The 26,826-nt window shown below is 41.0% G+C and overlaps 1 protein-coding gene across 1 annotated transcript in view; it reads left to right on the plus strand.

The window, feature by feature from the left end:
* The window catches only part of LOC142102015 (complement C4-like), a 62,542-nt gene that overhangs the window by 19,271 nt on the left and 16,445 nt on the right, over positions 1 to 26,826 (plus strand). Inside the window, exons 8-29 of the mRNA XM_075186521.1 lie at positions 1,326 to 1,431; positions 1,977 to 2,100; positions 2,584 to 2,699; positions 4,240 to 4,395; positions 6,848 to 7,033; positions 7,420 to 7,602; positions 7,683 to 7,835; positions 8,149 to 8,272; positions 8,437 to 8,505; positions 8,999 to 9,208; positions 11,579 to 11,690; positions 13,287 to 13,357; positions 14,776 to 14,915; positions 15,491 to 15,703; positions 16,220 to 16,271; positions 17,468 to 17,551; positions 20,139 to 20,342; positions 20,920 to 20,995; positions 21,958 to 22,114; positions 24,432 to 24,533; positions 24,680 to 24,848; positions 25,893 to 26,059. Coding sequence (XP_075042622.1) covers positions 1,326 to 1,431; positions 1,977 to 2,100; positions 2,584 to 2,699; positions 4,240 to 4,395; positions 6,848 to 7,033; positions 7,420 to 7,602; positions 7,683 to 7,835; positions 8,149 to 8,272; positions 8,437 to 8,505; positions 8,999 to 9,208; positions 11,579 to 11,690; positions 13,287 to 13,357; positions 14,776 to 14,915; positions 15,491 to 15,703; positions 16,220 to 16,271; positions 17,468 to 17,551; positions 20,139 to 20,342; positions 20,920 to 20,995; positions 21,958 to 22,114; positions 24,432 to 24,533; positions 24,680 to 24,848; positions 25,893 to 26,059 — 2,974 coding nt within the window. The remainder of the gene's footprint in view (positions 1 to 1,325; positions 1,432 to 1,976; positions 2,101 to 2,583; positions 2,700 to 4,239; positions 4,396 to 6,847; positions 7,034 to 7,419; positions 7,603 to 7,682; positions 7,836 to 8,148; positions 8,273 to 8,436; positions 8,506 to 8,998; positions 9,209 to 11,578; positions 11,691 to 13,286; positions 13,358 to 14,775; positions 14,916 to 15,490; positions 15,704 to 16,219; positions 16,272 to 17,467; positions 17,552 to 20,138; positions 20,343 to 20,919; positions 20,996 to 21,957; positions 22,115 to 24,431; positions 24,534 to 24,679; positions 24,849 to 25,892; positions 26,060 to 26,826) is intronic.

Here is a 26,826-nt window from a genome sequence, read left to right on the forward strand (position 1 = left end):
GCAGCGCTGTACAAAGAACTCACTCCTATCAGTCCCTGACCCATTGGAGCTTACAATCTAAATTCCCTAACATACACATACACAGACAGACCAAGGTCAATTTAATAGCAGGCAATTAACCTAGCAGTATGTTTTTCGAGTGTGGGAGGAAAACAGAGCAACCAGAGGAAACCCACGAAAACACGGGTAGAACATACAAACTCCTCACAGATAAGGTCATGACCAGGAATTGAACTCATGACCCCAGTGCTGTGAGCCACAAGTGCTAACCACTGAGCCACCGTGCTGCCCACTCTGCCAACCCTTGAAATACTGGTTATTGGAATTTTAATAACAATGTACTGATGTACAATTTTATATTACAGACATGCTTATGTCATTAAAATATATATAAAAAGGACCAAAATTAGGCAGCTCGCTCAGACCCAGAAAAATGTTATGTAAAATGTAGCGAGTCAGAAGTTGGCATATTTTATCGATTTCTATTTAACCTGTTGATAGGAATAGTACTTGACAAAATTTGTACCAACTGCTAATAAATTTACTGACTGCTGCCGACCTCCTGTTGATGAGTGCATAGATGATGTACCTAGAACAATATACAAAGTTAATTTGGAACAAAATATGTTTGGGGGCCCAAAGCAACCAGCAATTGTTCTGGATGGCCTGAAAATCCAGTTAGCTGACGACTGTATCATAGTTCCCCTTAATTTCTAGGGAACATCCACGGTTTTAAAGACCCTGGAAGATGTTGTGTCTTGAAATGTGCCTAATTTTCAATATGGAGACCACAATAAAATTCCTATTTCCCTCCCTCCGTGTTAGATGTAATTATTACCATTGCTTCTTATGCTCTGGTCTTATAAAGTAATATTTATTGAGGAGTAGTATTTAAAATGCAACAAAACACCATATAATCACATTCAGTAAACATGTCATGATGGGGATCGTATTGGTCCAGGATGCGATAAGAGAGTATTGAGTGTGACGCGCTTCGATGCACCATCTGAGACGCAAACTTCTGTTATCTATGCTACTAATGTGTGCGCTCATCGCTTGCTGTAATAGCTGTGGCCCAAGTGATTCAGTCATTTACTATTTGCACTGAGCAAACAGATCGTTACTATTCGGTCACCGAATGAATGACCAAATTGGACACAGGTCTGATCTCCTTAAAGATTTTGGTTGCCTAGGATCTATGGCCATTATAAACAAGATTTTTTTGGTGCCAAGACTCATTGAGGACTTGTTCCATCCTGTAATCTACTACAAAGGGAATCCTGCTGATTTACATAAACGTTGATTCTTCTTTCTGATTGGTCTAGGTACGTGTACGGAGAACCTATAGATGGTGTGGCCTACATCCGCCTGGGAATAATAAATCAGAAAGGGGAGAGGACAATTCTGCAAGGCTTGGAGAAACAAGTGAAGGTGAATGGAATTCACACACAACAAATGCCTTAATTGTTCATGTCTGTGGTATCCTGTCTGATATCGGGAGTTAGATTAGGGAAAATTTCCATCATTTTATGATCACAAATCCCTAAACATTGGTCTTGTTATTGCTTATGGGACACCATAAACCATGATGGACCTTAAGGTAGAGTAAATCACGCAAGTTCAATTTTTTTATTTCTATCTAATTGCTGTTGGGAACTATTTTAAATCGAGGAGAAGAAAGTTAGAGTATAGAGATTTCATTTGTAAATTGCTGATATCTCATTGTCAGGGTCATAGAGATGAATGATGATTTACCACGTTTACTGACCTCAATTTATTTACTTATTGACATTTATATGCTCCCCATAGTTTTACAATTGGGAACAAACACAGTAATAAAATAAGATGGGTATAAACAGACAGGCAAAGAGGTTAAAGGGATCACAAGCTTCCAACAATGAGGATCAGTGGGACTACTAAGCAAAGTCAGGGGAAAAAGTGATTTGTCGTTGTTCGTGACGTTTCCTGTTTTTCAGTTGGTGGATGGACAGGGCACTGTCCAGATAAGTAAAGACGGAATCGTAAAGAAGATTAACCAGCCACAAGAAAACTTACTGGAGTCCATCTTGTACATTGCAGCTAGTGTGATGGAGAAGGCCTGTGAGCCATGCTATATATTGACACTACACATATTAATCTGAAAACCTCTGAGCCAACATTTAAGTTATATCAAGACAGGCAACCTTTAACCATCTCTCTATTAACGTATCCTCCAAATCCAAACATTCTGCTTTTTTTATGTTAATTCTCAACAGCTACCTCCAAATAGTTTCTTCAAATACTTTACCCTCAACATCCTCTCTTCTTATCTCTCCATCGTACTTTGAGACTTTTGCTATAGTTGACTCTATCCCTGCATTATTTCAATCTCCAGTGTCATTGCCATTTTCTATATATTTGTTTACTTTTCACTTATCAATTCCAATCCACGGTTTCTTTTGTGCTGTAGATACACATTTTATGATGATTTGAATCCACACCTCTATTAACACTATTAAGTTTCTGAAGACAAGCTCTTTGCCCCTCGGATCTCACACTTCAGCTTCCTCTACTCCTCAATGACTTTGCATGTTATGTTTACAGCTGGAACTCTAGAAGAGAAAGAGCTCAACTCTGTGAAGTTTGTGACCTCCCCTTATAGGTTGGATGTATCTAAAACAAAGAAATATTATACCCCTGGATTTTCAACACAGATTGTGGTAAGTGGTTAAATGCTTTGTGAATTTAGTATCTTCTCTCTCATATCTTCAATCTTCTCTCTCATATCTTCAATCTTCTCTCTCATATCTTCAATCTTCTCTCTCATATCTTCAATCTTCTCTCTCATATCTTCTATCTTCTCTCCCATATCTTCTCTCTCTCATATCTTCTATCTATCAGAACTTGTGGTTTGCACCAGAGAACCCGACAAGGGGACTTGGACTCCACATGATGGTTGTTGCACTCCTCATAGGAGTCTCACCAAGTGGCTTCTGATTAACTATCAGAAAAGCAAGTTAGCAGTTCATAAAGCAAAGTAAAATATAGAAAGAAAAGTGTCTGGATTACATATATCAAGTTAGAGGTCAGAGACACAGCAGGCACAAAGATGGTCCAGAATAGTCCGGTCAAAACCTTTAATCACACATAGTAAAGAAACTGTGAGCAGTATTACAAAGGGGGAAGGGCCATAATGCTCGAATGCATGAAGACACATCACGACAAGTGTGCCCCGTACACAATTACGGGGCATCTCATAGGTTTACAGCCGGGAAAACTTAGAAAGTAAACTCAGGGCTTCGAACCATTGTCAACAGAACTGATTTGATGGCTACTGTGTGCTCTGTAACCAACAACCTGAATTGCCATTCTATGTCCGAAGTTTATCTTTCGCCAGCAGTCAGCCTAGAAGAGCTTGTTAATGTGCCTGTGGGTACCAGTGAGTCCTTAACTGCAGGGGTATGAAATATGGATGGTTGCAGTTCTACTATTTGGTGGAGGGGCTTATTGTGCAACTATTAATTTTTCCCATTGTGAAAACAAGTGTAATTGTTTTTAAACAACATTATATCAAAATTTAATGCAATACTCATTCAATCCACCTCCCTTTATAAACAGCAGCCTTGCATACGACCAGGTATTATCTCAGCCCCCCCCCCCCTCTTTATAATGTCACTCTCCCTATAAGACCAGCATTGACCTATAATTTTAGATGGAGTTATGAAGTCAGAGCACTGTATAATTATATATTATAACAGCACACATCTGCTATAATAAATGCTTCTCTTACATATTGTAGTTGTGTTTGGGTGCACTAATTAAGGATGGGATTTTTGCACACCTTTTTAGTCTAGGGAATGGAGAGCTTGTACTTCCACTGCTAGCACACTATTAAATAAAAGCTGTCACACATATATATAAAATATAAGAAATCAGCAATAAAAAAAAAAATTCAGTCCTACAAGTGCTGCCACGTTACTTGGGGTACTCGATAAATTGGCTCTGGAATTTATAAATAGATAATATTGAAAATTAGGCTCAATTTTGTAAAAATCCAATTAATCTACCAGTATGTTTTTGAACTGTTGGAGTAATCAAAGTACCAAGTAAAACCCCATGCAACCTCCTGACCGATAGTTCCCTGGTCGGAATTGAACTCACGGCCCCAGGGCTGGGAGGCAGCAATGCTAACCACTGTGTCATTGTTCTGGCTATAAGCATAGCATAACCTTGTGTATATATCATGTCTCTCACATACAGGTAGAGGTCACGTATACCGATGGCTCCCCGGCAAGTGGAGTTTTGGTCAGTTTCTCAAAATCTAATATTGAACTGAACTCCTTCCCGTCTGATGACAATGGAGTAGCAGCCCACATGGTCAACACAGACGCCAAAGAGAAGTCCCTGGGCATTACGGTAATATAAATAGATATATCTCACCATCTCTCTTTAGTAATGGGTTCTTAGTCTACTTAGAAACAGCAGAGACATCTCAACTGACTCAACTGAGGTGGGTAGCTGGGTCAAGGTTAGAAGAAGGGTTAGAGTGATGAGTATCAGGATAGCTAGTACTGAACTAACACACCCCAATAAGTAGACCATCATTAGCTGATATTGGAGATGTCAAGCCAGGAGGAGCACCAGGTCTAATGTCTTGAGGAATGACTACCCCAGTAAGAATGGGAATAGGTCGGAATACAGTGGAGATCAGACAATTGCTGCTGGCAGTAAATTCAATTATTAGGAGGACGGATAGGGTAATCGATTTCAAAAGCTGTGAATGCCCAGCGGTCAACTACAGGGCCAGTGTAAGGTCCATGGGCGCCCTAGGTTGATAAATAGTTGTCAGGAAATCAGAATAACGTGCCACTCTTGATACCAATGATAAAACAGGGACCTCCAAGGCAGTTTCACTTTTGCTTTGTGCTAACTAGAGATGCTCAGGCTCGGTTCCTCGAGAACCGAACACACCCGAGCTTAGGGGATCCGAGTACCGAGCCGAGGCAAAACGTCATTGTGACATCGTCGGATCTCAGATCTCGCGAGTTTTGAATTCCTTTTTAAGATCCAACATAGCGAGGGGTGGGACGGAGGGCGGACCCCCATTTTTCTTTTCTGCCACTACTGTGTGTCAATGTGTCCTAGATGTGCTAGGAACGGCTCTGTGTTTATGTCATTGCTCTGTCGCTTAGCATCCAGCCAGGTCGCTGCAGTATTTGTCCGAAAGTGTATGAAAATAATATTGTGACCTGTGAGGTGGTCAAAATTGACTGCAAATGACTTGAAATTAGTGTTATTGAGGTTAATAATAATGTAGGAACAAAAAAAAGAGCAAAATTATGTGATTTTAAAATATTTTAGGATTTTTTTCTAAAAAAACAAAACCAAAACAAACGAGGGTGGTTTTGCCAAAACCAAAACACAAAGCTAATCCAGATCCAAAACCAAAACCAAAACCAGTTTGTGGGGGTCAGTGAGCATCTCTAGTGCTCACCAGAAAAATAGAGGGCGTTTACTGTGCTGCTGAGTAGTTGGTGTAGGTAGTGGGGTTTGGGTTATTTTGGAGATTCCAAATTTGTATAATGGCTGCAGGTTCTACAGCGGGGACGGGGTTAATGGAGAAGATTTTAAACTAAGAATTGGCAGCAGGGAGACAGAAGCATTGGTAAATCAATGTATCCAAACGGAATTGGGTAGGGGCCGGGATTAAAACGGAAAATAAGGGGACAAAAATAATTAAAACTGGTAGAAACAACAAAAATATGTATGCTAAGTAATGCTAGAAATCTGAAAAATAAAAGAGATGAGCTTGAATTATTAATAGAAGAGAATTATGATTTAATGGGCTTAATGTAAAGATGGCTGGATGGGAAAGAATGATTTTTAGATAAAATCCTGTTTAAAACCGCGCTTTGGGGAGTATTTGTAAAGAAAATGACAATGTAAAGTCAATTACCAGCATGGCAGCTGCATCAATGGGGTTTTAATTTGGCTTCTAGATTAACCTGATGAACTGCTAATTTTGTAACTGTGTTTCCCTCTTTTGACTGTTAAAAATAGGGTATCACATATATGTTCAGCCAATTTGCTTATTATTAGAATAATAAATTGGGATGTATGATGCTATCTGTTGAGCGTGAGGTCTTCAAATGACTCAACTCAAAAGTGGAGTATTATTATTATTATTATTAATTTTTATTTATAGGGCGCCACTAGGTATCCGTAGCGCCGTACAGGGACAAACAAAGTTACAATACAAAGGTGAGACAGCACGATACAGTAAACAAAATGCACAGTAACTCCGAGATCTCAAAGCACAGCTAGAGGGGCGGGGGAGGGGAGAGGGGAAGGTCCCGCATACGGCGGAGCCCAAGAGGGCACGGAGGGCAGGGAAACCCCCAGAGTGGAGAGGAGGGAGCAAGAGGGAACGGGGAGGAGGAGGGCAAGGTAGCTGGAGAGCAGAGTTAAAAGTGGTGAAGACAGGAGGAGAGATGACCCTGCTCAAAGGAGCGTACAATCTAAGGGGTGGGGTAGACAGACAGAGAGACACGAGGGAGGGAGAGAAGGAGGATAAGGGAAGGGGAGTGAAGGGGAAGAGGCACCTTACTCTATAGCCACCAGATGCGATCTGGTCCCTCTGCTGAACCTGAATGGCCAAGTTGCCAAGTGGCCTGTGTGTGGGCAGACTACTGACCGACCGCACCCTTCGATGATTGAACTGACCGGCCAAAATGCAGCACGTGTCGTCATCTTTATTTTTCCCAATGCCTTGTACAAATATGTTTACTCTTCCATGGGATAATATCAGCCTTTATCTACTACTTAACTGTCTACTAAAATCTTTTTCTTTTCAATGAACGATTCACAGATCAGAGCAGGTGGAAAAGAAGGTCGACAGGTGGAAACGATAAATCTCATCCCCTACAGCTCGACAACAAAAAGTTTCCTCCATCTAGAAATAGTCAACCAAGTACTGAGCCCTGGAGAATCTTTAAAGGTTACAATGAAGGCGGATACTCCCAACCCTGGAAGTGTCAAGACAATCTATTATATGGTGAGCAGATTATGGGCTGAAAACAGATCCTACTCTCTGTCTCTTACACATCATAGCTGCTCCTGTCACTCGCATTCATTACTAAATATAAAGTTACCTTCTCTCTGCACAGCAAGTAATGCCATAAAAGTGTGCCCTCTTCACCCTTTATTTCATTTCAATAATTTGACCACTCAATAGGACATCTCCTTTTCCTTTCTCGTTCCAAACGCTGTAAAACAGATATGGGAAACTGCTATTAATTAAATCTAATACTCTAAGTGCTAAGTGGGCCTGAATGCTAGAAATACTGTTACTTTGGGCCTCTATTTTGGATCTTTTCCTTACCTTCTCTCTTTTACTAAATAGATGTTCTCATTGTCCTATGATGTCTCTTTATGCTTTAGGTGCTCAGCAAAGGTCAGACCCTAGACTTGAAATTCATTTCCAGAAGCGAACTCATGGTGTTGACAATCCCCGTCACTGCCAAAATGGTTCCGTCCTTCCGAATTATAGCCTACTATTTCCTGAACTCCGAGATTGTGGCCAACTCTGCTTGGGTGGATGTCACTGATGTCTGTGAAGGCAAGGTAACCAAAATATTCTGCTGTATCACACACGTTCAAAGGAGAGGTTCTCCGCATGTACTGAGGTTTTATTTATCTCACAGTTGCAAATTACAACAAATGTGGTGGACCAAATACAACCCGGGGACACCTTCCAGATGACACTCTATACAGACGATACTACATCCGTGGCTTTATCTGCGGTGGACACAGCGGTATACCTCCTGAATTCCAAGAACAAGTTGACTCCCAACAAGGTGAAATCTTCAACAATGACGCACCTATCTATTTCTGCTATGCTGTCTCCGTATATACCCTTACCGGTGCTTTTTGGATCCAAATTGTCCAGGTCCTCTTGACATTCTTCTACTCCCTTGAAAGTTTACTGGATCACTGTAGATCATTGTAGTCACCAAGTCTTCTTCCCAATCGTCAACAAACAACAAAGTGGAAAATTAATAATTCCTCCACTGACCAATTTTTCTACATACATGTTTTGCTCACCCAAAGAAATGACATACATGTTTGAGATGTTTACAAATAAAATGTTCTATCTTCTCCATGCTTTAGGTATTCAAGGCTATGAATGCCTACGATCTGGGTTGTTCTGCTGGAGGAGGGAAGGATTATAAATCTGTATTCATCGATGCCGGATTAGCATTTGTTTCCTCGGCAGGATACAGTGATATCAGTGGTGAGGATCCGATGTAGAAGCTGCTTAATGATTTTACATCATTTTACGTGTCTTTAGAAGGACTTTCTGTACTTGATGTATTCAAGAAACGATCCCACCAACTTGTTCATTGTGACTTGGGATTTTTTCATATGTATATCATTCTCTTCTTTATTTTCATGCAGAACTTGGCTGCAGAGTGTCTCAGAGGAAGAAGCGATCAATAGATTTCCTAGCACTCTCAGACCAGAAAGGTAAAACAAAAATGAGAAAATGTCCAAACAGCGTGACTTGCGTTTTTTGTGTGTCCCCTAATATACATATTTTTTAGAAATGGATAATTGCACAGGTTTAGCACAAAAGCTGTTCGTTCTTCTTTTTTGACATTTATAATGCCCTCATTTAGAGTAAGGAACAAGGCAAAAAAAAAAAAAAAACAAGTAAATTTGCTCCTGGACAAACCATCTTGCAATGCAAGGGGTGCAAATGATAATTTATTTATTTTATGCATACAGGTAAAATACTGGCTTTTATTACATGTAGCAGACAGATACTGGGCTACTTTATTTTTACCCTGCAATTTAGAGTTGAGCTAAGGATGTGTATGCACTGTAACCGATTGTCTTGTGTTAGGTTTATGTTTTCTTTTATGTTTGCTATTATGTTTAATTTTAAAATACTTGTAAAATATTATAAAGATTCTTAGTTGGTCCTCAGTGAACCTTACTTATGACCTGATGTCTGCAGTAAATCGGTACTCCTCTCCGGATCTGAAGCGCTGCTGCACACAAGGATTGATTCTCCTGCCCCCGCGGATGGAACGGGACTGTGAGAAGCGAGCAAAGCGCATTAACAAAGATGACTGCCGTAAAGAGTTCCTTGACTGCTGCAAATTTGCTGAGGACCTGCGCAAAAAGATAGCCATTGAAAAGAAAAAAAAACACACCATTGGGAGAAGTAAGAGATGTTGCTGAATAGCAGACTAATCATACCATTTTTCTTTTCTAGGGAGACAATACAGAATAGTGGACATTTATTATTTTAAGGTTTTTGTTTTTAAATTAGTTATCCCCATATTTAAATATTTAAGGGGAGATTTACTAAGCAGCGGTATTGGGTGCAGTTTGAAAACCGTCCCACATTGCATGCGGTTTCCGGAGTCAAATTGCCGAATTTACTAACTTGTGGTTTGGAGGCTGAAAATTCAAACCACATTCGATGTGTGGCGGTTTGCAAGTCCCAATCCGCGTGCGGTTTTGGCCGACCAGTCAGAAAAAAAGTCTACATATTGGCCCATCAGAAAGGAAAAGGGAACAAGGTAAGTATTTATTATGGAGTTAACATTGATTTATCAATTATGTGGGTGATAATAATGTATTTATTAAGCAGCCAAAATTAATTTAATATAAATTGATTATTTTATTATGGGGACAAAATTACTTTTTGATGATTGACATGTGATATTACAGCTCAGAGCTGGTGCTTTGAAGTGCAGCTTAACCTTTAGTAAATCTCCCGGTTTACAATCCACACATAAAAAAAACTGCCAAAAAGATTCTAAACTGCACTTTAGTAAAAAAAATAAAAAATAAAATAAAATAAAGGACAACGAGAATCTGATTTGTTACTAGCAATTAGGCGACAAGCACTCCTGATTCAGTATACTACACCTAAAATTCTCAGTAAATAATTTTAATTATATTGCAATTTAGTCTCAGACATGTACATATGTGAATATTACATATGATAATGGATTGGGCACTGATAATTCTGGACCCACATACAATCGGTGGCATGAGTTGTCATTGTTTTATTTAATATTCTTCTTTGTAATGGAACAAGATTCTTTAAATATCTACTGTCGTCATTGTACCTCTGTCGCCTAAAGAAGTCTTTAAGTATATTGTCACCTTATTTTATGTGCTATTTTTATTCCACTCTCTATTTTGCTTTGCTTTAATTGTAAACAGGAAGTGTTGCCCTGGTTACAAGTGATGCAATACTATGTCACCTAGTGGGTGATGCCATTGGCCCTTGAGTAATTGGTCGGCATCGCTTGTGGGTGGAAGGGGATCTAACTGGTGCCGATTACAAAGACTCTTCCATAGGAGCACCAGGTTGCTGTATACTGTCATATAACCCTGGGAGAAGTAATAATTACTGTGAGGAAATGCACTTTGTGTTCATTGTCCTTTAAAGGACATTATGAAGCTGTTCCCTCTTAGACTAGTAAAGCGTGTTAAAGCTTGATTTGTAGTATTTGATGTTAACACCGAGCAAATGCTGTGTATTACTGAGTGCATAAAACACATGAAATAACTTGAGTGTTATACTCCACTAAATAGGTCCGTCATACTCTCTTCCACTCCTCTGCAGCAGGTGCTATGCTAAGAGGGAGGGGCTTCTGTAACTGAGCAGGCAGAGAGGGAATGGCAGCTGGGCAGACATTTACTGTGTGGATTAGTGAAATCTTGCACAGGAATGGAGCCAGTGATATCACAGTATCAAAAATACCTGCAGAATCTTTTTGACCTGTATGGGACCACATCAGGACATGGTCCTAAGAATGTGGGAGAAGTTCCAACTGTTTGCAATTGGTGGGTTGGGGGGTACTATCTTTTTTTATCTTTTAACAGAAGTTGGGTCAACATTGAATAATGTAGTTTACATCTGAAAATTAAAATTTTATCTATACTTTGTGTACCCTTAAATACAGATTCCAGTGTCAATCATATATTGTATATATAAGTTATTTTTCTAGACAGGACACAGTTATTCAATACTGGATAAGTAACATTATGTCAGTCATTTAGTGTTTTAGGTGCCCCTAGGCGACTTCCTAGGTTGACTAATGGTAGGCCCAGCCCTGAATACTTGTGATATTACTGTATTATTTAGGCACCTTCTCATACCAAATAAAGAGAAACTGAATGGATGCTAAATATTTCTACAACAGGCCTCATTTAAGCATTAGGACTAAAGTAGGTCCTTTAAATTTGTCGTCCCTTCCTGCCCACATGGTTTAAAGTAAGTGTAAAATTACAAGTTCCAGTTGGATTTACTCTTCGACCCAAAACCAGAGGTGGTCAATATTGTTTCATTAGGGAATAAAATGGACCTCTTGGGTTTTTAGAGGCCTAAAAAGTTATATTTTAACAAATTAATTATCCAAAGCTTTTTTCCTTCTGTGCTTTAAGGCTGAGAGAGTACCTATAGAGGTTATGAGAGGTACTCTCTAGTCTTCTAGAGAGAACCTCTCTAGAACCACATCTACTCAGACGTGTTTTGCTGTCATTAGTCTATTATCTTGTTTCCTTCTTCCTGCAGCCCAGGTAATTGAAGAAGAAGAGGATTTCACGGATGAAGCTGAAATCCAGAGCCGTTCGGTTTTCCCAGAGAGCTGGTTATGGAGGACCGTCAGTGTCAACAAAAAGCTCACGTAGGATCACAAAAACAACTGTCCAACACATTATTCTTTTCAATATTTACTAAAAACTTAAAACACAGATTACAAAGGACTGTACTTTTCTATTACGGCTCAAAGTCAAGGCATTTATTACAGTAGCGATACATTACTATTATTGTTTTTATCGCTAATAATACACGTGTAGCATTTGTGACACTAGTCGCCATTGTTTGTAGTGTCACCATACGTACTTGCGGATGTTCTAGTGTTAGGGTTTTCCGGAAAGCTTCATGTTCTATTTGTTGTGTTTACGAGGTCCGTGATCTTCAAACTCTATTTAAAATACTAGTTGCAAACCCATATCAAGGGCAACATCATTAGGTGTGTTGCTTAATGGAAGAAACCATGTAATTTGTAAATTAGATATCATCATTGTTTATTTATAAGAAGTCACAGATTCCGATGCGCTGGACAGTCAGGCTATCAATATGACAAACATGAGTACAACATGAGTACAATAAATACAGGTATAGATAATAACAATGACATGAATACACTTAAGCACAATAACGCCTACATGGATGATCAGGAGGTAGCAAAAATAGCATTAGGTAGAGTAAAACTCGGCTTAAGACATGACAACAAGGTTGTAGGAGGGAGGATAAGGAGGAGAGACCCCTGCAGGGGAGGGCTGGCAAATTTTAGTCTGGGGGGGCAAGACTCGCCTCAGCAGCTTATTAGGAACATTTTAAAGGAAAGAAAATGCAGGTAGCCCAGTGACCCAGCCCAAGGTAGTCCACTATGGGACCTGCCGGGGGACAGATGCCCCCCTGACCCTGCCCGTGGAGAGAGAGTAGGTGCAAATGGGGCAAGAGTGAATGTGGTAAATGGATGAGACAGAGGGAGTGGACATAAGGGTTTTTAGAGGTTAGGGTAGACAAGTATGAAGAGGTGTGATATTTGTTGCATATATACTGCACTTGGCATTGAATGTTGTTTACAGCGAGGGGGAGGGGCCACGTCTCCTTTGTGACATGGTCACACCCATATTAGAATGTGACCAAACCCTCTTTCAATGTCTGTCCTGATTGAAGGAGCTGCAAAGTTGGGTGGTATGGAGATTGCAGAAGCTAGAGGAGCAGTAGTGGGCACACTGAAGACATTGGGGGATCTGCCAGATATCCTGAACGCTGGACCCTAAGTAGTCAGTTTCTATTTAAGATATTCTACCCGAAAACATAGTTTTCAATTTTGGTTGGGTATGTCCATAAAAATGAAGCTCCAACAAGCAGCATTTTAAAACAATAAACTTGATTGGTAGTTCAACAATGTTAGTACACAGAACTTTGTAGAGACATTTATGGTTTTGCCGATCTGTACCACAAACCAGCAAAGGATTTTGTAAGGAGGCAAAGACGGAAAGTGGAAAAATATAGAATGTGCAAAAGGTTGAAGGGCTGAATATCTTTTATAGCTACTATATGTCGCCGTTTTATAATGACATAAAGCTTTTATAAGACACGGTTAACAGAAAGTGTTTGACCGCAGTTGGTGCCATTTTCTGATAAGTAGGCGGCTAGATTCCCATCTGGCAGAATAAGATAATCATGTCATCTGTACTTCCCACAGTATACCTGTGCATACTCCAGACTCTATAACTACATGGGAGATACAAGGAGTAGGAGTGTCTCAGGGAAAAGGTAAGAGAGAATCTCTAGTACTATTGTCATACGTGTGTGTATATTACATGTTTACTATGCATATAAATTATCTGGACAAAAGTATCCAAAATGACAGTATTGCAGTTAATAATATGGTATAGGTCTGCTCATTGTTACACTTATACACTCCACTTGTATGGAAAGACTTCAACCAGAATAGAATAGAATGTCTTTGCAACTTGGCAACATTCTTCCATTAGAGTGTTGGTGAGATCAGCCACTAATGTTGGTCGACTTTCCAACTCATCCCAGAGGCATAGCTGCCACCCTTAGTCTCATGGTTTGGGACTGTGTTCCACACTCATGGTGACTACTGGTTTTAACCATGTGAACTGCCAATCCCTGTTTTTAGGTTTGTTGTTTTTTTTTGAAAACTGTAACATCATCCCACCCCCACATTCCACAGACTCTGCTTTTAAATAAGCAGAGGTGGAAGCAGACAAGGTGGCAGATGAGGAGCCACACAAGGACCAGATTGAGTGAGTAATTGCTGGTCCATGTTGGGAGTGACAGGAGGCTATATTACATTATCTTAAATGGATCCATATACTATATGGATGCATATAAGACTATGTGGGTATATTGGCTATATACTGGCAAATTAACTTATATGGGGGTGGTTTGAGTTATATAGGGCACATCTGTTTGCATATGGAGGTATGCTGACTATGTAGTGGTATGTGAGGCTATAGGGAGGTATATTGGTTATACCGTGGCATAGTAGCTCTATGTGGCTATATGGAGGCATTATAGTGTTGGAACACAAAAGGTCTCTTCCCAAAATGCTGTCATAGCAGTGAGAGCACTAAATTGTCCAAAATATCAAGATGCTGCTTGACGTTGAGTTCTAGAACTCAGTAGTATTTTTCCTTCCTACGACTGTGATTTCTGTACACCCCTTGTCTCAGCTATCTGTGGTCTTGATCAATCTTTTTGTTTAGTCCACCTGTACATGGTTGTGATAGCGTTGCATCTATGTGTTTCTATGTCATTGATCAGGTTCAATAGGACAATTATATCAGCTTAGGGACACTGGCTGAGAAATTGCAGAAGTAGCATCCTATGTAACCAACCCGTTGAAAGTTATTGATCTCCATACCATGCCCCGGTCCTGCCGAATATGTTAGCCCGGGCTATTACATGTGTGTAGACTTCTATTTATACCAGTTCGTTCTGTGGATATAACTTGCCCGTGAAGCTCCTTCTAAGTTGTCTGAATACTTTTGGCCAGATGGTGCAACATAGATGTGATGTGGCATTAAGCAAAAAGTAATATTGGAATGCCAACTTTATGGTAGTACCCATTTAATATGCGTATTATATATGGACCCTCTCCATTAATTTTTCTTCCTGAGGTTTCATCAATCATTGTTCTCTCAAACTCATATTGTCTACAGGATTCTGTGTGGCCAGTCCTGTCAAAGTGAAAGTCTTCAAGGAATTTCATATTCACCTTCGAGTCCCATATTCTGTGAAGAGATTTGAGCAGATTGAACTCAGGCCTGTCTTGTATAATTACTATAAGCAGGATATAAAGGTGAGGCAACTTTGTTTGTGAACTGAGCCCTTCATTCCTCTACTCATACATCCAGAGGTCAGTGGAACATGGATAAACACCAAGGAAGGGTGGGCTTGGAGGACAAGCATATTGACCAGTGGTATAACATCAAGTTTTAGTTTCACAGTAATTGGACCACCACAGTTTGTTTACCTCTACTTCTGAGGTTTATCTACAGCCCCTTCGACCAATTACTACTTTTCACCTTGGACCACTGACCTTGTGATTCTCTCATTAAAACAACAGCGCTGTCCATTTGTCATACTGTTCCCACATGTCATTTTATGAAGAAGAGTTTACACAGTGAAAATACAACAGAATGACAATTTAAGAGTTCACAGAATTTGTGCAGTGAATTAAGGAATTGAGACCTTGTAGGAGACCACTGATGTTTACCAGTGTTCCGTCACACACACACATATTCATTCTATACACACAGTGCTGTACAACTCGTTTCCCTTAAATTAACCAATCCCTCAATGTTTTTGATGATGTTGTTCCCAACCTGCAAAGGCTGCATCTACATAACTTTTCCCTACTCTGTCCTGGTCCAGGTAAAAGTGTCAATGGAGAAGGTAGATGGGATCTGCAGTCCTACTACAACGGATGAAAATCCTAAAGAACAGATTGTCACAGTAGCTTCAAAATCAGCTCTTGCTATCCCATTTGCTATTGTTCCCATTGGAAAGTTGAACCCTATTGTGACAGTGACGGCTCTAGGACCACTTGGAATAGGGGATTCCGTGAAGAAAACGCTTCGGATAGAGGTCAGAATACAGAATTGTCCTCTACAGCAGTCTTCTATTCCACTACTTGGGGGTAAATGTATCAACTCTTCTAAAAAAGTAGAGCTGCTGCCCATAGGAACCAATCAGATTCTAGCTCTCATTTTCTAGAATGTACTAAATAAATGACACCTAGAGTCTGATTGGTTGCTATGGGCAATATCTCAACATTTCCTTTATAGAAGGCTTGATACATTTACCCCTTGATGTCTTACTCCTTTCAGAATTATACCACTGTGTCTCTTGTTTTTACTAGACTAGAAAACTGGGGTCATAACTAGTGGAATAGTTCTGGATCAACATAAAAATAGTTGTATGTTGATTTCATTTATATGTTTACATTTATTTATTTTTTGCTGGGGAAGGTTATGTGAAATAGAAGGGACATGTCGACATTACCTCTTGAAGTCTATTCTCTAATTTTCCATCTATCTCAAACTTGATTTTCCTCTTTTCTCTTCTCCATGTTTCTTTTCAACCATGTATTTGTCTTCTCAGAGGGAAGGTGTAGCAGTTCTTGAAGAAAAAACCTACGTTGTGAATCCAAAAGGTGAGATTTGGGTATTTTGTGCGGTACAGGTTAGTGTTGTTTCAGAGTCCTATAACTCATCTGAAATACTCACCAACAACCTCTTTGGTGGCTTCTCTTCAATCATCCATACCTCTTGACAATTCACTAAAGACATATTGGCTGAGTCATTAATGAAAGTAAGGCAAAGAAAGGAGTAAATGATCTCCAGGACAAACCAGGTTACAATGCAAGGGGTGCAAATTACTTTATTATTTTGCACACAAGTTATATACTGTTTGTTTTTTCATGTAGCACACAAATACTTGATAGCTTTATTTTTACACTGAAATTTAAAGTTGATCTAGGACATGCTCTACCCCAACTATAAATCTATCCCCACATTTTTACATTTACCTCCCCCTCCAATGTAACATGGTTTTGCCTAGGTGCAAAGTTACTCCTTTTTCTGATTTGCTCTCCTTAATGACTCAGGCCCATAAGGTTTATTCCAGCTTAGCCAATCTGTCTTCATATTTAATGGCATTTTTTAACATTTTCTCTTAACCAGTTTGGGCTTTGGAAGTGAAAGCAGCAGATATATATATATATGTCACATGGTCTGTTGGCTTCCTACACAAGTCACTTGTCATAGACCTACCGTTATACAAAACAAGTACATCCAATATATGCAACTCAACATAGTGGTACTCCAAATAAATGACAAAGTAGATACACATAAATGTAAGATTTTTGTGACCACTAGCTCTTCCTCAGGGGCAGGGCGGAATAAACAAATCAGAAAATTCTAAAAAAAACGACTTATAGACAAAGATTCCTCACGATTCTATAATAAGAAGATTAGTGCATGTCCGTGCCACATTAGACCCCATCGCAGACCATAGTTTTTAGCATGAAATTGAAAATGGTTATATTTCAACACAAACAAGAAAAACCATAAAAACTGAAACACTCAAAAGCACTGTCTAAAATTATAGCCACGCCCCCATGCATGTTGGTCACGCCCACTGGCGGCATGGTGTGGAAACCCCCCTCTACAAATCCTGCGCTTGCCCCTGTTATGCCGGCTGATTACTGGCCTATTTGTCATTGTGGAATAAACCATTATTGATACACACGAGTGTGCTGCTTCCTATGGACTTAGGATGGTCTCTGAGTTACTTGACTTCATCTCTCTTTGATGCATGTATTATATAATATGTTCTATTCTCTTGCAGAGAGGAATGAAATTACAGTTGATGATGAACTACCTTCAAATTTGATCCCAGATGGAGATTTCCGGTCTAGTATCAGGATAAGCTGTAAGTGCTGTAATAATACATAATCCTAGAACATAGGCAAACCGAGGGGGGAGAGGGGGGTGGGGTTCCTGGTGCCTGGAAACCCCCCATGCAAGCTTGGGGCACTGTATAATTGAGGTGGCTGGACCCTGCTCCCGCTTCACACGGCTCTGCTTGAAAAGGGAGAGCTGCGTTCACCTAACAGTAGTGAATGCAGCATTGCCCATGTATATTACGGGGATAGGAAGAGTTGGAGAGCAGCCAAGCACTGTCTAAAATTATAGCCACGCCCCCATGTTTGCTTGTCACGCCCACTGGCGGCGTGGTGTGGAAACCCCCCTCTACAAATCCTGCGTTTGCCCCTGCTAGAAGACAATTTACATTACAATCATTCCTTATACTCACACATCATCTTCCTCTCCTATACCTGTGTTACTCATACACAAGGACAGTTTGTATATTAGCTTTAATACATCCTATTCTGTAACTGCAAGACGGGGCTCTCACCGGAGATAGAGCTATCGCCGGCAGTAGCTTCTGCCGGGCGAAGAGATTTGCCAGGTTACTCCAGCGAAAGCTTTCCCTGCCTATGTAACAAGGATCACGGTGGTACCTGTACCACCGCCATCCACCTTCCTCTATCGCCATCTCAGGATGGTGACAGCAGGAGATATTCATCGATAAATTACTTTCATTATTTAAATAAAGCACTTTTTCAAATCGTAATTCTGGTAAAAAAAATATTTCTTTTTGTAATCATTATTATATATTTTTTAACATTTTATTTATTTATTTTTCAGAAATAGAACTGAAAGCGGAAGTCAGGGCTTCCAGTTCCACTGCACATGCGTGAACCGACAAGCCGGGTCATGCAGGCACAGATCCAGCAAGACTGGGGCGTTTATTTACTAAACTGTGGGTTTAAAAAAAGTGGAGATGTTGCCTATAGCAACCAATCAGATTGTAGCTGTCATTTTGTAGAATGCACTAAATAAATTAAAGCTATAATCTGATTGGTTGCTATAGGCACCATCTCCACTTTTTCAAACCCGCAGTTTAGTAAATATACCCCTGGATCTCTTATCGCTGCCTGCTGGTGTTCCCGGGCAGCCGAGTATCACTCAGTTGCTCCGGTGATATTTTAATAACAAATTGAGATGAGAACACATTATCTCTCGATGTGATAAGCGGTAATAGAAAATCTATGTTATCGCTGCATATTAATAAATGGGACCCTAAGGGGGAGATTCAGTTGCCAGTGATGTGGCACGCGGACATCACCGGCAATTACGGTAGAAATCTCTGCTTGTTTCCTTCACACCTCTATGGGGAAAAATGAGCGGAGAGTTATGCCAAATCTTCACCGCAAAGTGTCTCGCGGACGTTCCGGAGACACTTCGCTGCTAATTGAATCTCCCCCTAAGTGTCCAAGGAACACAAAGAAGCAGGATCTCCAAAACTCAACTCAAGTAAAATCATACTTAACAACTTTTAACTCTCTTCCTCCGGGAGATTCTGGATGGGAGGTGAAGTGTCAGGATGGAGGGAGGCAGACGCGGCGAATTGCATCATCATGCGGGAGAATGGCCTGCTCTCCCAAGAGTCTGGGAGACCTACCCTGCATTCGGGAGCCTCCTGTACATTCTGGGAAAGTGGGCCAGTATGAGTAAAATGTCAGCACTAAATTAAAACTGATCTGTAATTCCATGTTTTAGAAATCTCACAATAGTAAAACTGAAATAAATCCTAATTACAAAAACAGGTATTAATAATACATATATCATGCTTGAAAAAATAATTTGCAAAACAGCATCTCCCTCTCTGCTTTCTGCTTGTTTGTCTTAGGTAAAATGATAGAAGCTGTCTACATGAGAATGTAAAGTCATGTAATCATTCACAGCCAATCAGGGGGTAAATGTATCAAGCTGAGAGTTTTCTGGCGGGTTTGAAAAACCAACCAGATTCTAGTTATCATTTATTTAGTACATTCTACAAAATGATAGCTAGAATCTGATTGGTTGCTATAGGCAACATCTCCACTTTTCAAACCCGCCGGAAAACTCTCAGCTTGATATATTTACCCCCAGGAGTCTAAACTACAGTTTAAGCTCTAATGTTGGCCATAGGCGTAGAAATATCTGCAGCCGATATCAGGAAATTGGCCTGATATTGAATCATGTTTAGAACCAAAGCGGCCTCCATGCCTGACACTAATCTTATCAACATCGGTCAGATCATTATCAGACATGCTGGTAAATCCAACATCATCTGACCGCATTAACAGCTCCCGTTGATGTTGGAAGAGGAACAGCTGCTTTGCCCAAATGTCAACTGGCCAGATCTCGTCCATTTTGACCACTTACGCGCGTTCAGGTAGTTGTGCTAAGTGACAACACTGTGCCATGTGTATCCGGCGTACGGCATTCAACAGCTTGGTTATGGCACAGGACACTTCTCATGCTAATCCCAGTATATGGGTGGTCCACAGTGAACATAAAAACTTTAGTGAAGTTTATTTAAAGGGGTCAAATATGCACTACCACTTTGCTTCGATTTTTCCTTGCAAATCTTTTGTATGTATTGATAAGTTCCCCATTTCCTATCACAGTGGACTCTGCCATGAATACAATAAACAACAGCCTGAGTCACGAGGGAGTAAGCCAACTGATCCGGGTTCCATACGGTTGTGCAGAGCAAACCATGATTTCCACCGCCCCAGGGGTGTACGCTATGCGTTACCTTGACCACACCGAGATGTGGGTACTGCTCCCACCCGATCGCAGTGACCAAGCAAGGGAAAACATGAAGAACGGTAAGAGATAATTCATCAACTTATGTAGATTGTGTGTGTCGTGTCTGTTCTGGATGGACATATGCACAGGGACCCTATAGAATGGGGCTTTCCATTGTGATTCCTGGCCTTCAGTTTTCTACGGTTGTAAAATTTGATTGAAGTGGTGATATCACAAAGATTATTTGTCATTATTTCCAAGTCTTACTGAAGCTTTTGTAAGCACTCCCTCTCATGTACCCTTTACTTACCTGGTTCCAGACACCATACAGAAGGCATTTCATACTATAACAAATACAATTAAGATGGTTAAGCTAACAGCAGACCTGGCTGAAAGCCAGTGTACAATGCTCTGAGACTGAGTAGGACATACATTAAAGCCCAGTAGAGTAATGCCCCAGTGACTCCTACAACCGGCACCCCATGACAGCAATCTCAGGATATAATCAGATCACTCAGCTAGTAGTAGTGGCAGAAATGGGGCAGTAGCCCAGGGCTAAGAGTCGGCCAGACAATCACTGAACTCAGTGGAACATAATTTTGGGGTCAGAATTTGGAAAGTTGAAACCTGAAACCTGTTTCATCTTTTCCCTTCCAGGATATTTGAGGATACTGCAGTACAGGAAGCCCAATGGATCGTATGGTGCATGGCTTCATAGAGCAAGTAGCACATGGTAAGATGTGGTCTTCAGCTTCATGTCTCAATGTTTATATATGTATCTCTTATCCTTACCAAGTCTTCCTCTGTGTCTTTCCGCAGTCTAACCCCAATAACAGTCCTATGTATTTCACCAGCTCAACCTTTATAGAAACTACCCAAGCCAAACATTGGGAAGGCAATAATTATCCTTATGATGGCAGAAGGAAGCGGTTAAGTCTCTCTATTATAGAGTTCTGGGTATTCTAACCGCAAAAGGCCCAAATATTGCACTTTCCTCAACCAGTCTCCCTGTTGACTCTGGTCACACAAACGTCTGATAACATTGCTGTGACGCCAGACTCCAAATTTCCAGAATAAACCCATAGAACCAGGCTAGTATTTCCCTTAGAACTCAATGTGTCCATCGGTACTCAGCTGTCCCCAAGTCTTGTGCACACAATAGTAGAGGATTATACTTCGTCTGACACTGGCAACAATAAAGGGGACAATGGAGGGGACTATATAGTATGAGAAACTCAGGTACTCACATAGTCCAGAAAAAGATAGGATAAGGTTCAATGTCTAAACAGAGGTCAGGGCAGGCGGCAATCCAGATATGGTCAATAACTAGGGTAAAGGTCAGGTCAGGTGGCAATCTACAACAGAAACCAGCAGCTAAACAGGCAAGGTATTTCTTTTCTATACACATGAAGGGCTACATTGTACCGATCTGTTTGCTTAGTTTCTAGGTTGAGCAATCATATTGCAATTGAGGTTGGATGTATATGATTCTATGTTGCTTTTGGGCCTCCTAATGACCTCTAAGCGATGGAAGGTGTCTTTAGCCATCCTTGGTTTCGACTACTGATACACACATAGTGCAATTGTTGGTTACTTTTACTCTGGCCTTGGACACCGCCCCCTACAACTCATTTGTAATCATAATAATCAATTATCAATGCATAGATCTTTCTAGTTCTCTCTGGCTTCCCTCAGGCTGACAGCTTTTGTGGTTAAAGTGATGTCCCTGTGCCGTGCATACATTGATGTTAACGTGGAAGAGATCCGCAACTCTGCCAACTACCTTGCCGACCAGCAGAGATTTGACGGAGGTTTCCAAGAAACCACACCAGTGATTCACCAAGATATGATGGTAGGGAGATTGTGGGAATTTCAAACTGTCCTACGTCCTGTTTTTATCAACTGACATTCTGTTTACCTAACCACATTTTCACTCTGAATCCCATCCCTCATCTCCTTTTCTAGATTATGGTTTCCTCCATCACAGAATGACACCTATTTGTTTAACCTATAAATAGATTGATTTGTCAACTGGATTATTGTCCCAGTGGAATTTGGAACCATACAAGGACAGGAGCACATGGATTTTTTGGGAATAATTGAAATCTGATTTCTCTAAATGTGTTTCAGATTTTAAATTAAATTCCAAATGCCACATGCACATCTGTAGAGGAGTATTTAGCGCACCGGATCCCAAACAATGCTATGCAATACGACATCTCATTGCATCTATAACTGGTAGCTGGGGGAGGTCCTCTAGCGTCTAGGTTACTCTAGATGGAACAGACAAGTTTACCACATTTGAAACATTGTCCCTGTTGTCTGTATAGACCTCTAGGTATATATCTCATCCACACAGAGATCCCCCAGCACACTGCTATAGCCAGCAACAGATCTGCTATTTCTACTGTAGATAAAAATGCAAAAGTCTTAGTTGCACACATTTGCTCATCCAATCTGGGGTACTAATTCTGGGATGCCCTCTAATATTGATATAATTTCTACCATCCCTTCAACATACTCCATCCTCAGTCACTTTTATACATGCGACTTGGAGAGTATCTTTTTGTAACACATTGCTCCAGTTAGACGTGGTTAGGAGTCACACAATCTAAGGCTGGGTGCAGCGATATCATTAACGATTTTACCAACGACTGAAAGTCCCGATCAGCATGCAGATTCATATGTACACACTATACACGTTTTTCAAGATTAAGCTTCAGATCTGTGCTCTTTATCTGTCATAACCATCAGATGAAAAGATTGTGACTCTGCACAATTCATAGAGGTCTATGGACACTGCCGGTCGTGAGTGCTTACATACTGCACGATTGCAAGGACATCATTCACTCGTTGAATGAGATTTTTAGTCTGTTTATAAAATCAAATCAAACGATACGATGTGCTTTGAAACTATAAGCATTCGTTGCAGCGTACACCCTTGTCAGCAGCTGTGGCTATCTGCTGATTTTGGCACTACCTTATCTGGAGGCGCAGGATCTAATGCGCCCCTGGTCTTCACCAGGGACCCCCGCAAGGAGGTTTGGATTTAGCTGCGAGGGACGCGCCGGTCGCGGTTCTCCAGGAGGGTAATCAGCGAGATAGGTGAAGATAATCGGATGGTCAGGGATGCAGAGGTCGAGCCGAGCAGTCAATGCAGTACACAGGGAGATTCTAAAAGAGTAGTCAGACAGGCAGAGGTCAAATACCGGAACAGGATATAAGAACCGAGGGGAGAATCCAAGAGGAGCGTCAGGAACAGCCGAGATCAGAAGCAGGAAGTCAGACAGAGGAGCAATATAGCACATAGGTGCCTGGAGCTAGGAGTCCTAATACTCTGGCACCCTAATGGTACCAGAGTCTCCGTTATATAATAGGAAGCGCCGGCGGCAGTGACGTCAACTGTTGCCGCTGGCTGTCAAACTAGAGACACGCATGAGAAGAATTGGCTGCCGGGTGGCCAGACCTGATGCGTCTGGTTGCTAGGCAACCAGAAGTGACTTTCTTCCAAGCGGGCGCCCGTCCCTGTGTGGACGGAAGAGCACAGGTTGGGCGCCTGACAACAATAATGTGATATCGGGCCGAACGGTCGTTTATCATGTGATTGGCCTGATATAGATCAAAACAACAAACCATTTTGCAACCATTGAGCTCTTGAGAATGCAGATGCCAATTAAACAAATGTGGTTACAGTTCTTTTAGAAATATGAGATTGGGGACTGTTGCTTACACCTTAAATATGGAAACAAAGACTAATGTCATGCCAAACATCTGTATACTGTCCCTTGGCTTCTGACTGCTTATTTCTACTTTCTACCTTCATGTTCTCGGCATTGAACGTAATGATTCTATCCGCTCTTAAAACGGCTTAGCTCATTCTGTTTGTGTAATACAATACTGGAATATTTACCTCTGTAGACAATATAAGTGGATAAATAGGGACTGTAATCCAACATAAGGAGCCTTTTACCAGTTATACAGCGTCTGGAAGTGAAGTGATCATTCCTTACTGTAATGCTGCTTGCCAGCGTTAATAAAGGTCTTCCTGAGAAAAGTCTCCTTTGCATTTTGTTGGAGTAGATGTAAATGATCCTTTCTCTAGTCTGGAAAGCCTGTGCTAACATCCAAGTCTCACCACATTTCTCTTCTCTCTGTCTCTGGTTCTGCAGGGTGGAGTTGCCGGGAATGATGCGGAGGTGTCTCTGACGGCCTACGTGCTGGTGGCTCTCCACCATTCCAAGGGTGCTCTGCCGGAAGATGACACCAAAGTGGTATGCGGTGTTCTAATCACTCCCCCATCTACCGTTGCATTGACATTCACAGACATATCACATTATCCCAAACTCTTATCTCACTAATCCACTGAGGTCTATCCCTGGTTACCTCCCTCATGTCTTCTCTTCTCCCTCTTTTACAGAAGAGCAGCGTAAGTCGAGCCATAGATTACCTGCGCAAGAGGCTGGACTCCGTCACAAATACATACGCCTTGACCGTTGCTGCCTACGCCCTAACTCTCACATCTAGCGACTCCGTTTTAAAGAACGAGGCATATACTAAACTTTTGTCTAACGCACAACTAACGCCAAGTAAGTTGCCCACTCTCTTCTTTCTGCTGTATTTACATGAATACATATTATATTCCATCTATTTCTGTGTCAGCCAAACCCACCTCTTTTCCCCTTATCCCACATCCATTTATTCAGTGTCCCTACATCACCTCTTCTGTTACTTCCATTTCAAAAACACATGTACAGAATTCTTTCTTGTTTGGAAAAATCTCTTTCAAGACGGCTTTGTATTTATTGTTTCCTTTAATGTTTTTTCACTACAATTTCTCATCTTCTTCTCACGTATACCTCATTATATCTCCCGTATTTAGAAAGTGCCAACCATGCCCAATGCAAATTAAAGATTAACTTCTATTGTGCAGTAATTTGTATATTTATTTTAGTGTACCAGTGGTGGAAGTGGGGTGTATATGGTGCTATGCCTTATGCCATACCTCCACTTCTACTTCCTACATTGTAAAACTATCCAATTCCTTTTCCACTCTCGACCACTGCTATGCACTGTATAACAGCATAATGTGCAATGACAGCCAGACTCCAGCTGTCAGCCTGACACTACACTGCGTGGTCATCATCAGTTGTTTATATAGCGCCACTAATTCCGCAGCGCTGTACAGAGAACTCACTCACATCAGTCCCTGCCCCATTGGAGCTTACAGTCTAAGTTCCCTAACACACACACAGACAGACACAGAGAGAGAGAGAGACTAAGGTCAAACCTACCAGTATGTTTTTGGAGCGTGGGAGGAAACCGGAGCACCAGGAGGAAACCCACACAAACACAGGGAGAACATACAAACTCCACACAGATAAGGACATGGTTGGGAATTGAACTCATGACCCCAGCGCTGTGAGGCAGAAGTGCTAACCACTAGGCCACTGTGTGGACTCTACCAGATGAACAGGAGCACAATGGAACCACATTTTTTTCTAATTATACCAATTGCACTATATAATAAGAATCTAAAAAAACAAAGGATGAACTTGGTGACAAGTTCTCTTTAAACATCAATATAAAATTTTGTTCGATAAACAATTTTGATGGTTGTGTCCCTTTTACAGACATGCTCGAGATGTTTTTTGGCCCAAAGGGCACAGCACTTGCCATCGAGACTACGTCATACGCGCTACTGACCGCTTTGCTCCGAAAAGACATGTCTAATGCTAAGATGATGTACGTCTGGCTGTCAGAACAGCGGAACTACGGTGGAGGCTTTAAATCTACTCAGGTGAGAGAGGAGAGCTGAGGTTCACCGACTGGAAATGTCTTATTTCAATCTGTTTCTGATACGTACTTCCGCCAAGTTGAAACCCCGTACTGTTTTCTTGATGTGTACAAGTCGCCTATTCATAAAGAATGCAGCCGTGTTGTGGACTGAACCATTTGGTGGTCGTGACTCAGTGATGTCACTAGTTACTAGTAAAATGATTGGCTTAATTTAGGTTCAGCCACTATAGGGCTCACAATACTGTCATTGTCACTAGGTGAAGTTTTTTTAGAAGTCTTCACCTCAAAATTCATATTTGCTTAATGCAAAGATCGCGTAGACTAAAGAGTTTTATGTTAGCCCTCTGTGCCCGTTGTGAGATTATTATTATTTTTATTTACATAGAGCAAATCATACTACACAGCGCTGTGCAGAAAATATGTCACTCACATCAGTCCCTGCCCCATTGGAGCTTACAGTCTAAATTCTTCACCAAACACACACATAGACTAGGGTCCATTTTATCAGCAGCCAGAATGTTTTTGGACTGTTGGAGGAAGCCGAAGCACCTGGAGGAAAACGACACCGTCGCGGGCTCTGTGAGGTAGCAATACTAACCACAGTGCTGCCCATTCACGTGTGGAGTTGTGTTGGCCGCCTGCTTGCCTCATGTTTTTTGTACTCTGGACCCCGGCAAAGCTCATTATAGTGTCATACCATGCTTCCAACTAAGTCATATCCCCTTCTTTCCGCAAGGCCACAAACCCTCCTCCAACCCCCCCCCCCCT

This window comes from Mixophyes fleayi, chromosome 9 (genome assembly GCF_038048845.1).
Source record: "Mixophyes fleayi isolate aMixFle1 chromosome 9, aMixFle1.hap1, whole genome shotgun sequence".
Lineage (NCBI taxonomy): Eukaryota > Metazoa > Chordata > Amphibia > Anura > Limnodynastidae > Mixophyes > Mixophyes fleayi.